We start from the raw sequence: 12,964 nt of genomic DNA, 5'->3' as shown, positions 1-12,964 counted from the left end.
ATGCAAAAATTCTCAACAAGATACTGGCCAATAGGATCCAATAGTACATTAAGAAAATTATTCACCATGACCAAGTAGGATTTATCCCTGGGACACAAGGCTGGTTCAACACCCGTAAAACAATCAATGTGATTCATCATATCAGCAAGAGAAAAACCAAGAACCATATGATCCTCTCATTGGATGCAGAGAAAGCATTTGACAAAATACAGCATCCATTCCTGATCAAAACTCTTCAGAGTGTAGGGATAGAGGGAACATTCCTCAACATCTTAAAAGCCATCTATGAAAAGCCCACAGCAAATATCATTCTCAATGGGGAAACACTGAGACCCTTCCCCTAAGATCAGGAACAAGACAGGGATGTCCACTCTCACCACTGCTGTTCAACATAGTACTGGAAGTCCTAGCCTCAGCAATCAGACAACAAAAAGACATTAAAGGCATTCAAATTGGCAAAGAAGAAGTCAAACTCTCCCTCTTCGCCGATGACATGATACTCTACATAGAAAACCCAAAAGTCTCCACCCCAAGATTGCTAGAACTCATACAGCAATTCAGTAGCGTGGCAGGATACAAAATCAATGCCCAGAAGTCAGTGGCATTTCTATACACTAACAATGAGACTGAAGAAAGAGAAATTAAGGAGTCAATCCCATTTACAATTGCACCCAAAAGCATAAGATACCTAGGAATAAACCTAACCAAAGATGTAAAGGATCTATACCCTCAAAACTATAGAACACTTCTGAAAGAAATTGAGGAAGACACAAAGAGATGGAAAAATATTCCATGCTCATGGATTGGCAGAATTAATATTCTGAAAATGTCAATGTTACCCAGGGCAATATACACGTTTAATGCAATCCCTATCAAAATACCATGGACTTTCTTCAGAGAGTTAGAACAAATTATTTTAAGATTTGTGTGGAATCAGAAAAGACCCCGAATAGCCAGGGGAATTTTAAAAAAGAAAACCATATCTGGGGGCATCACAATGCCAGATTTCAGGTTGTACTACAAAGCTGTGGTCATCAAGACAGTGTGCTACTGGCACAAAAACAGACACATAGATCAGTGGAACAGAATAGAGAATCCAGAAGTGGACCCTGAACTTTATGGGCAACTAATATTCGATAAAGGAGGAAAGACTATCCATTGGAAGAAAGACAGTCTCTTCAATAAATGGTGCTGGGAAAATTGGACATCCACATGCAGAAGAATGAAACTAGACCACTCTCTTTCACCATACACAATGATAAACTCAAAATGGATGAAAGATCTAAATGTGAGACAAGATTCCATCAAAATCCTAGAGAAGAACACAGGCAACACCCTTTTTGAATTCGGCCATAGTAACTTCTTGCAAGATACATCCACGAAGGCAAAAGAAACAAAAGCAAAAATGAACTATTGGGACTTCATCGAGATAAGAAGCTTTTGCACAGCAAAGGATACAGTCAACAAAACTCAAAGACAACCTACAGAATGGGAGAAGATATTTGCAAATGACATATCAGATAAAGGGCTAGTTTCCAAGATCTATAAAGAACTTATTAAACTCAACACCAAAGAAACAAACAATCCAATCATGAAATGGGCAAAAGACATGAACAGAAATCTCACAGAGGAAGATATAGACATGGCCAACATGCATATGAGAAAATGCTCTGCATCACTTGCCATCAGGGAAATTCAAATCAAAACCACAATGAGATACCACCTCACACCAGTGAGAATGGGGAAAATTAACAAGGCAGGAAACCACAAATGTTGGAGAGGATGCGGACAAAAGGGAACCCTCTTACACTGTTGGTGGGAATGTGAACTGGTGCAGCCACTCTGGAAAACTGTGTGGAGGTTCCTCAAACAGTTAAAAATAGATCTGCCCTACGACCCAGCAATTGCACTGTTGGGGATTTTCCCCAAAGATACAAATGCAATGAAACGCTGGGACACCTGCACCCCGATGTTTATAGCAGCAATGGCCACGATAGCCAAACTGTGGAAGGAGCCTCGGTGTCCAACGAAAGATGAATGGATAAAGAAGATGTGGTTTATGTATACAATGGAATATTACTCAGCTATTAGAAATGACAAATACCCACCATTTGCTTCAATGTGGATGGAACTGGAGGGTATTATGCTGAGTGAAGTAAGTCAGTCGGAGAAGGACAAACATTATATGTTCTCATTCATTTGGGGAATATAAATAATAGTGAAAGGGAAAATAAGGGAAGGGAGAAGAAATGTGTGGGAAATATCAGAAAGGGAGACAGAACGTAAAGACTGCAAATCTGGGAAACGAACTAGGGGTGGTAGAAGGGGAGGAGGGCGGGGGGTGGGAGTGAATGGGTGACGGGCACTGGGGGTTATTCTGTATGTTAGTAAATTGAACACCATTAAAAAATAAATTAAAAAAAAAGTAATACAACTGTGAGATTTTATAGTTACTATTATTCCATGTACTGTATAATGAGAAATATTCTTCCACTGCACAGCTTCCTTTTGGTAGTTAGCAAGGCCATTTAGAAGTATGACCATGGAACTCAGGTTACTTCCCAAAGTTCTTCACTCACTCACTCACTCACTCACTCACTCACTTACTTTCTTCCATCAGAGGATACTCCCCCTTGTTCATCTGTTTTGTTTCTTAAATTCCACATATGAGTGAAAATCATATGTTATTTGTCTTTCTTTGACTGACTTATTTTGCTCAGCATAATACACTCTAGTTCCATCCACATTGACACAAATGGCAAGATTTCATTCTTTTTGATGGCTGAGTAATACTCCCGTGTGTGTGTGTGTGTGTGTGTGAGTGTGTATCACATTTTTTAAATCCATTCTTCTGTTGATGGAGGCAAACCATAACAGACTCTTAACTCTAGGGAAGAAACGGACTGTTGCTGGAGGGGAGGTGGATAGGGGAGTGGGATAACTGGGTGGTGGGCATTAAGGAAGGCAGTTGATGTAATGAGCATTGGGTGTTGTATGCGACTGATGAATCACTGAATTCTACCTCTGAAACTAAAAACACACATGTCCTTGATGGGATGAGCACTGGGTGTTATTCTGTATGTTGGCAAATTGAACACCAATAAAAAATAAATTTATTATTAAGAAAAAAACAAAACAGATGAACATAGGGGAAGGGAATGGAAAATAAAAATAAGATGAATACTACGAGCTTTTAAAGTGGAGTCACAATAAGTCACTACAAGGCATGAGTTTTGAAAGGTAAGAAGTTCTATGGAAATTCAAAATACCTAGAACAACCAAAACAATTCTGAAAAAGAACAAAGTTGCAGGACTTTCATCTTCCAATTTCAAAACTTACTACAAAGCTACAGTTATTAAGACAGTGTGAGGATAGACATATAGAATAATGGAACAGAAGTGAGAGTCTAGAAAAAACTTACATTTTTCATCAATTGATTTTTGACAAAGGTACCAACACAATTCTTTGGGGGAAAGGATAGCTTCAAAAATGGTGCTGTGCTTAGATCTTCATTTGCAAAAAATGAACTTAGACCCTTACTTCACACCATACACAATACCTAACTCAAAGCAGATCATAGACTTAAATCTAAGAGCAAAAACAACACAAATTTTAGAAGAATACTTAGGATAAAAATTTTAAGACCTTAAGTTAGGCAAAACCTTTTAGATATGGCATCAAAGCATGGTTCATAAAGTAAAACACTTCATCAATTGGAACTCATCAAAATTCAAAACACTTGTATTTTAAAAGACACTATTAAAGAAAATTAAAAGAACAACAACAAAAAAAAAGACAAGCAACGGAATGAAATCTTGTCATTTGTAGCAGTATGGATGTACCCAGAGAGTATTATGCTAAGTAAGATAAGTTTGACAGAGAAAGACAAATCCTGTATAATTTCACTTACATGTAGAGTCTAAAAACAAAACAAACAAAGAAATAGAAAAATATTCATAAATAGAGAGCACAAACTGGTGGTTGCCAGAGGGGATGTGGGCGGGGAGATGAGCAAAATAGATAAAGGGGATTAAGAGGTACAAACTTCCAGTTATAATACAAATAAGTCACAGAGATGAAATATACAGCATAGGGAATGGAGTCAATAATATTTTAATAACATTATATGGTGACAGATGGTAACTATACTTATCCTGGTGAACATTGAGAAATGTATAGAATTGTTGAATCAGTATGTTGTACACCTGAAACTAATATATGTCAATTATACTTCAATAGGGGGGAGGAGCAAGATGGCGGAGGAGTAGGGTCTCCAAATCACCTGTCTCCACCAAACTACCTAGAAAACCTTCAAATTATCCTGAAAATCTATGAATTCGGCCTGAGATTTAAAGAGAGACCAGCTGGAATGCTACAGTGAGAAGAGTTCGCGCATCTATCAAGGTAGGAAGACGGGGAAAAAGAAATAAAGAAACAAAGGCCTCCAAGGGGGAGGGGCCCCGCGAGGAGCCGGGCTGAGGCCGGGGCGAGTGTCCCCAGGACAGGAGAGCCCCGTCCCGGAGACGCAGGAGCTGCACCGACCTTCCCGGGGGAAAGGGGCTCGTGGGGAGGTGGAGCAGGACCAGGAGGGCGGGGATGCCCTCGGGCTCCCGGGGACAGTAACAGCAACTGCGCACCCAGGAGAGTGCGCCGAGCTCCCTAAGGGCTGCAGCGCGCACGGCGGGACCCGGCGGGACCCGGAGCAGCTGAAGGGGCTCGGGGGCGGCTCCGCGGAGGGGGCTGCGCGGCCCCGGGAGCAGCTCGGCCGGGCTCGGGCAGAAGAAGAGGCTCCGTGCGGAGGGGGCTGCGCGGTTCCAGGAGCAGCTCGGAGGGGCTCGGGCGGCAGCTCCGCGGAGGGGGCTGCGCGGCCCGAGAGCGCGAATCCACCAGCGCAGGCTCCGGAGCACAGGGCGCCGGGACACAGCCCAGGATCCGGCCTCCCCCGGGACAGGCAGAGGCCCGGAGGGCCCAGGACAGCAAGGACGCTCCTGCCCCAGCTGAGCACATCAGCGGCCCCGCCCCGGAGCCTCCAGGCCCTGCAGACGGAGTTCCTGCCGGAGCTGACTCCAGGTTTCCAGAGCTGCCCCGCCACTGGGGCTGTTCCTCCTGCGGCCTCACGGGGTAAACAACCCCCACCGAGCCCTGCACCAGGCAGGGGCACAGCAGCTCCCCCAACTGCTAACACCTGAAAATCAGCACAGCAGGCCCCTCCCCCAGAACACCAGCTAGACTGACAACTTCCAGGAGAAGCCAAGGGACTTAAAGAACACAGAATCAGAAGATACTCCCCGGTGGTTCTTTTTTTGTTTGTTTGTTTTTGTTTTTGTTTTTGTTTTTGTTTTTGTTTTGTTTTGCTTTTTGATTTGTTTCCTTCCCCCACCCCCTTTTTTTCTCCTTTCTTTTTCTTTCTCTTTTTCTTCTTTTTTTTTTTTTTTTTTTCGTTTTTTTTTCTTTTTCCTCCCCCTTTTTTTTTCTCTTTCTCTTTTCTTTCCTTCTTTGTCTCCTCTCTTTTTCTCTTTTTCCCAATACAACTTGCTTTTGGCCACTCTGCACTGAGCAAAATGACTAGAAGGAAAACCTCACCTCAAAAGAAAGAATCAGAAACAGTCCTCTCTCCCACAGAGTTACAAAATCTGGATTACAATTCAATGTCAGAAAGCCAATTCAGAAGCACTATTATACAGCTACTGGTGGCTCTAGAAAAAAGTATAAAGGACTCAAGAGACTTCATGACTGCAGAATTTAGAGCTAATCAGGCAGAAATTAAAAACCAATTGAATGAGATGCAATCCAAACTAGAAGTCCTAACGACGAGGGTTAACGAGGTGGAAGAACGAGTGAGTGACCTAGAAGACAAGTTGACGGCAAAGAGGGAAACTGAGGAAAAAAGAGACAAACAATTAAAAGACCATGAAGATAGATTAAGGGAAATAAACGACAGCCTGAGGAAGAAAAACCTACGTTTAATTGGGGTTCCCGAGGGCGCCGAAAGGGACAGAGGGCCAGAATATGTATTTGAACAAATTCTAGTTGAAAACTTTCCTAATCTGGGAAGGGAAACAGGCATTCAGATCCAGGAAATAGAGAGATCCCCCCCTAAAATCAATAAAAACCGTTCAACACCTCGACATTTAATTGTGAAGCTTGCAAATTCCAAAGATAAGGAGAAGATCCTTAAAGCAGCAAGAGACAAGAAATCCCTGACTTTTATGGGGAGGAGTATTAGGGTAACAGCAGACCTCTCCACAGAGACCTGGCAGGCCAGAAAGGGCTGGCAGGATATATTCAGGGTCCTAAATGAAAAGAACATGCAACCAAGAATACTTTATCCAGCAAGGCTCTCATTCAAAATGGAAGGAGAGATAAAGAGCTTCCAAGACAGGCAGCAACTAAAAGAATATGTGACCTCCAAACCAGCTCTGCAAGAAATTTTAAGGGGGCCTCTTAAAATTCCCCTTTAAGAAGAAGTTCAGTGGAACAGTCCACAAAAACAAAGACTGAATAGATATCATGATGACACTAAACTCATATCTCTCAATAGTAACTCTGAATGTGAACGGGCTTAATGACCCCATCAAAAGGCGCAGGGTTTCAGACTGGATAAAAAAGCAGGACCCATCTATTTGCTGTCTACAAGAGACTCATTTTAGACAGAAGGACACCTACAGCCTGAAAATAAAAGGTTGGAGAACCATTTACCATTCGAATGGTCCTCAAAAGAAAGCAGGGGTAGCCATCCTTATATCAGATAAACTAAAATTTACCCCAAAGACTGTAGTGAGAGATGAAGAGGGACACTATATCATACTTAAAGGATCTATTCAACAAGAGGACTTAACAATCCTCAATATATATGCTCCAAATGTGGGAGCTGCCAAATATATAAATCAATTATTAACCAAAGTGAAGAAATACTTAGATAATAATACACTTATACTTGGTGACTTCAATCTAGCTCTTTCTATACTCGATAGGTCTTCTAAGCAAAACATCTCCAAAGAAACGAGAGCTTTAAATGATACACTGGACCAGATGGATTTCACAGATATCTACAGAACTTTACATCCAAACTCAACTGAATACACATTCTTCTCAAGCGCACATGGAACTTTCTCCAGAATAGACCACATATTGGGTCACAAATCGGGTCTGAACCGATACCAAAAGATTGGGATTGTCCCCTGCATATTCTCGGACCATAATGCCTTGAAATTAGAACTAAATCACAACAAGAAGTTTGGAAGGACCTCAAACACATGGAGGTTAAGGACCATCCTGCTAAAAGATAAAAGGGTCAACCAGGAAATTAAGGAAGAATTAAAAAGATTCATGGAAACTAATGAGAATGAAGATACAACCGTTCAAAATCTTTGGGATGCAGCAAAAGCAGTCCTAAGGGGGAAATACATCGCAATACAAGCATCCATTCAAAAACTGGAAAGAACTCAAATACAAAAGCTAACCTTACACATAAAGGAGCTAGAGAAAAAACAGCAAATAGATCCTACACCCAAGAGAAGAAGGGAGCTAATAAAGATTCGAGCAGAACTCAACGAAATTGAGACCAGAAGAACTGTGGAACAGATCAACAGAACCAGGAGTTGGTTCTTTGAAAGAATTAATAAGATAGATAAACCATTAGCCAGCCTTATTAAAAAGAAGAGAGAGAAGACTCAAATTAATAAAATCATGAATGAGAAAGGAGAGATCACTACCAACACCAAGGAAATACAAACGATTTTAAAAACCTATTATGAACAGCTATACGCCAATAAATTAGGCAATCTAGAAGAAATGGACGCATTCCTGGAAAGCCACAAACTACCAAAACTGGAACAGGAAGAAATAGAAAACCTGAACAGGCCAATAACCAGGGAGGAAATTGAAGCAGTCATCAAAAACCTCCCAAGACACAAGAGTCCAGGGCCAGATGGCTTCCCAGGAGAATTTTATCAAACGTTTAAAGAAGAAACCATACCTATTCTCCTAAAGCTGTTTGGAAAGATAGAAAGAGATGGAGTACTTCCAAATTCGTTCTATGAAGCCAGCATCACCTTAATTCCAAAGCCAGACAAAGACCCCGCCAAAAAGGAGAATTACAGACCAATATCCCTGATGAACATGGATGCAAAAATTCTCAACAAGATACTGGCCAATAGGATCCAACAGTACATTAAGAAAATTATTCACCATGACCAAGTAGGATTTATCCCTGGGACACAAGGCTGGTTCAACACCCGTAAAACAATCAATGTGATTCATCATATCAGCAAGAGAAAAACCAAGAACCATATGATCCTCTCATTGGATGCAGAGAAAGCATTTGACAAAATATAGCATCCATTCCTGATCAAAACTCTTCAGAGTGTAGGGATAGAGGGAACATTCCTCGACATCTTAAAAGCCATCTATGAAAAGCCCACAGCAAATATCATTCTCAATGGGGAAGCACTGGGAGCCTTTCCCCTAAGATCAGGAACAAGACAGGGATGTCCACTCTCACCACTGCTATTCAACATAGTACTGGAAGTCCTAGCCTCAGCAATCAGACAACAAAAAGACATTAAAGGCATTCAAATTGGCAAAGAAGAAGTCAAACTCTCCCTCTTCGCCGATGACATGATACTCTACATAGAAAACCCAAAAGTCTCCACCCCAAGATTGCTAGAACTCATACAGCAATTCGGTAGCGTGGCAGGATACAAAATCAATGCCCAGAAGTCAGTGGCATTTCTATACACTAACAATGAGACTGAAGAAAGAGAAATTAAGGAGTCAATCCCATTTACAATTGCACCCAAAAGCATAAGATACCTAGGAATAAACCTCACCAAAGATGTAAAGGATCTATACCCTCAAAACTATAGAACACTTCTGAAAGAAATTGAGGAAGACACAAAGAGATGGAAAAATATTCCATGCTCATGGATTGGCAGAATTAATATTGTGAAAATGTCAATGTTACCCAGGGCAATATACACGTTTAATGCAATCCCTATCAAAATACCATGGACTTTCTTCAGAGAGTTAGAACAAATTATTTTAAGATTTGTGTGGAATCAGAAAAGACCCCGAATAGCCAGGGGAATTTTAAAAAAGAAAACCATATCTGGGGGCATCACAATGCCAGATTTCAGGTTGTACTACAAAGCTGTGGTCATCAAGACAGTGTGGTACTGGCACAAAAACAGACACATAGATCAGTGGAACAGAATAGAGAATCCAGAAGTGGACCCTGAACTTTATGGGCAACTAATATTCGATAAAGGAGGAAAGACTATCCATTGGAAGAAAGACAGTCTCTTCAATAAATGGTGCTGGGAAAATTGGACATCCACATGCAGAAGAATGAAACTAGACCACTCTCTTGCACCATACACAAAGATAAACTCAAAATGGATGAAAGATCTAAATGTGAGACAAGATTCCATCAAAATCCTAGAGAAGAACACAGGCAACACCCTTTTTGAACTCGGCCATAGTAACTTCTTGCAAGATACATCCACGAAGGCAAAAGAAACAAAAGCAAAAATGAACTATTGGGACTTCATCAAGATAAGAAGCTTTTGCACAGCAAAGGATACAGTCAACAAAACTCAAAGACAACCTACAGAATGGGAGAAGATATTTGCAAATGACATATCAGATAAAGGGCTAGTTTCCAAGATCTATAAAGAACTTATTAAACTCAACACCAAAGAAACAAACAATCCAATCATGAAATGGGCAAAAGACATGAACAGAAATCTCACAGAAGAAGACATAGACATGGCCAACATGCACATGAGAAAATGCTCTGCATCACTTGCCATCAGGGAAATACAAATCAAAACCACAATGAGATACCACCTCACACCAGTGAGAATGGGAAAAATTAACAAGGCAGGAAACAACAAATGTTGGAGAGGATGTGGAGAAAAGGGAACCCTCTTACACTGTTGGTGGGAATGTGAACTGGTGCAGCCACTGTGGAAAACTGTGTGGAGGTTCCTCAAACAGTTAAAAATATACCTGCCCTACGACCCAGCAATTGCACTGTTGGGGATTTACCCCAAAGATACAAATGCAATGAAACGCTGGGACACCTGCACCCCGATGTTTCTAGCAGCAATGGCCACGATAGCCAAACTGTGGAAGGAGCCTCGGTGTCCAACGAAAGATGAATGGATAAAGAAGATGTGGTTTATGTATACAATGGAATATTACTCAGCTATTAGAAATGACAAATACCCACCATTTGCTTCAACGTGGATGGAACTGGAGGGTATTATGCTGAGTGAAGTAAGTCAGTCGGAGAAGGACAAACATTATATGTTCTCATTCATTTGGGGAATATAAATAATAGTGAAAGGGAAAATAAGGGAAGGGAGAAGAAATGTGTGGGAAATATCAGAAAGGGAGACAGAACATAAAGACTGCTAACTCTGGGAAACGAACTAGGGGTGGTAGAAGGGGAGGAGGGCGGGGGGTGGGAGTGAATGGGTGACGGGCACTGGGTGTTATTCTGTATGTTAGTAAATTGAACACCAATAAAAAAAAAAAAAAAAATTATACTTCAATAATTAAAAAAAGAAATATATAAAGTAGAAAGCAAACTCACCACAATTGAATCCTTATGAAATAATCACTGGTAACATTGTTTTATAATTATAAACCTTTTTCTATGTACATCTATGTATATCTATTTTAAAATGTTCACTATAAAATGAGTTGTAAAAAAGGCTAGCAGCTGGAAAGTAATATTTGTAAAACACATCTCTGATAAAGACTTGTTTCTCAGCCCAGGTCTGCTCTGAGGAAGAGGTTCTGGCAGCAAGTGGCAGGAGTGGTGGTGGGGCTACTGCTTTTTTTTTTTACTTGTAGATTCAATTTACAAGAACTCAGGATGCCTAGGTTATGTCTGTAGTACAAAAGTACTATAAGAGGGGAGAAGAAACTCCCCTCTCTATATGCAAACACACAATTACAATATACACATATATTCCTACATACCCTAACTTTCAGACAAGCAAGAAAAAGAAAGAGGTTCTTTAGAAGTAAAAAACACTGGTCCCAACATGAGCTTAGTGAGATGTGTTGCTACAAATGTTGACCTGATCTGTGATGACTCCACTGGCATCCTGACCTTGGAGCTGCCTACATAGTATAGACCTATGATTGCTGTGTAACACAGCTCATAGTGTTACTGTTGTTGAAAATAGATTACACTGACTTGATTGAGCAAATTTTCTACCTTTGTTCTGTATATGAGAGCTTGACCAAGTCCTAGTAGTGGCTTAATTCTGTTTTTGCTTGGCAAGGCTATAAATTATCAAATATTGCCCTACTGATTCTTGGTGTTCCTAACCTGATCCCCTGGATCCATTGATTTTACCCCATCTGGTGTAAGGAACTCTCATAGACAGAACAAAGGTAGAAAGTTTCTTCTCCTTACTTGTATTGTCCTGGGTGTTCATCTCTTCTGGTGTTGAATTCCAGAGAAATTTTAGCATCCAATCCAATTCCAAAATAGTTGTTCATGACACACCTTTCTTTGAAGCGTCTGAAATTAGCCAAAGGAAAGAAGACAGACCATTGGTGCAGGAAAGAAGTGCCATTATCATTAGGCTGGAGACTTTATCTGCATGATTGAAAATGACTGGGGAGGACCTCCCCTACATTGGGCACAAAACTTTATGTTCTTAACAGGCAGATATAGATGTCCTATTGTGTTAACAACTAGCTTGTTAGCTTTGAGAGAGGGCACTCAGACAGTTGGGAGGATTTAGTGGAGTTGGAACTCCTAATAAAGAAATCATCTTTGGAAGCCCTTAGATATGAGTGGTCAATATTTTCTTCAAACAGAATAAAGGGAAATAGTAATTGACTTATTCCCATAAAGAACTTTTAAGTATCTCATATAAAAATGTATGATGACATTCTACACTACTGTTTCCAGAGATGTCTGAATTCCTTTGTAGTACTTTCACATCAAAGGGCAAAGTGACCACATATTTGAGGGGAAAGACTGATAAAACAAAGTAGATATATACACAACCAAAAAGCGAGGCAGTTTTTAAAAAATTCTTCTGCATCTATCTTGGGTGTCAACATCAAAACCAGTAGTGTGCTGAAGCCAGTTAGTACCAGCTCATATAAGCTGATTATGCCTATTATGTCCCAAATCTGCATTCAGTGGAATTATATCAGTAGTTTGAAACAGGTCATGGTGGGAGGGATTGTACTTGGAATAAACCAGGACATCCCCTCCCCCAGTTGTTAAACATTTGGCAGTGCACTACTGATCAAAACTCATAATTTACATCGAGACTTCAGACATGAGTGTAAGACAATGGTGAAGTAGAGGGGAGTGGGATTAGAGATACGAATAAATGGGAAGCTGCAGTTAGCTCAAATAATTGCCAACTGTCCTTTTGAGAAACTGAAGATGAATTTAGCTACTCAATCATAGATAATTTTTGTATTCATTACTAAACTGACCTCACATCTGTCACATGAGATTCTCCTCCCTCAACCGCAGTCTAGAGATTGGGATTTCTCTAGCTGATGTCCCAGCTTATCTTCTTAATGGAACTCAAAAGGAGTGAATGTGATGGAATCTGGCTACTGACAATATTTTAAGGAAGCAGCGCTAATGAAAGAGATGCCTTTAGATTTTCTATCCAGCCCTAAATGCTCATTTATTTTTTAGTGCTTCCAATTATTCACTGTTAAAGGCAATGGTGGAAAAACAGATCCTTTGAAATAACAACAGCTAACATTTATTAAGTATTTATAATAAGAATAACAATAATTACTGTTAATATATATAGCACTTAACTATGGGTGCTGAGCACTGTTTAATGCAAGTGCTATGCATATGTAAACTGAATAAACGGAAGAAACATGTGGCTAATTCTACACTTATCTTCACCTTATAATGAGAAAACTAAGGTTCAGATTAGCTGAATTAATTTTGTAAGG

The 12,964-nt window shown here is 40.4% G+C and overlaps 1 protein-coding gene across 1 annotated transcript in view; it reads right to left on the bottom strand.

Annotated features, from left to right (window-relative positions):
- DGKK (diacylglycerol kinase kappa) overlaps positions 1-12,964 on the bottom strand; it is a 104,039-nt gene that overhangs the window by 28,652 nt on the left and 62,423 nt on the right. Inside the window, exon 15 of the mRNA XM_072817824.1 lies at positions 11,436-11,543. Coding sequence (XP_072673925.1) covers positions 11,436-11,543 — 108 coding nt within the window. The remainder of the gene's footprint in view (positions 1-11,435; positions 11,544-12,964) is intronic.

Source organism: Canis lupus, chromosome X, assembly GCF_048164855.1.
Source record: "Canis lupus baileyi chromosome X, mCanLup2.hap1, whole genome shotgun sequence".
Classification (NCBI taxonomy): Eukaryota; Metazoa; Chordata; class Mammalia; order Carnivora; family Canidae; genus Canis; species Canis lupus.
This window is presented reverse-complemented; position numbering and strand designations above follow the sequence as displayed.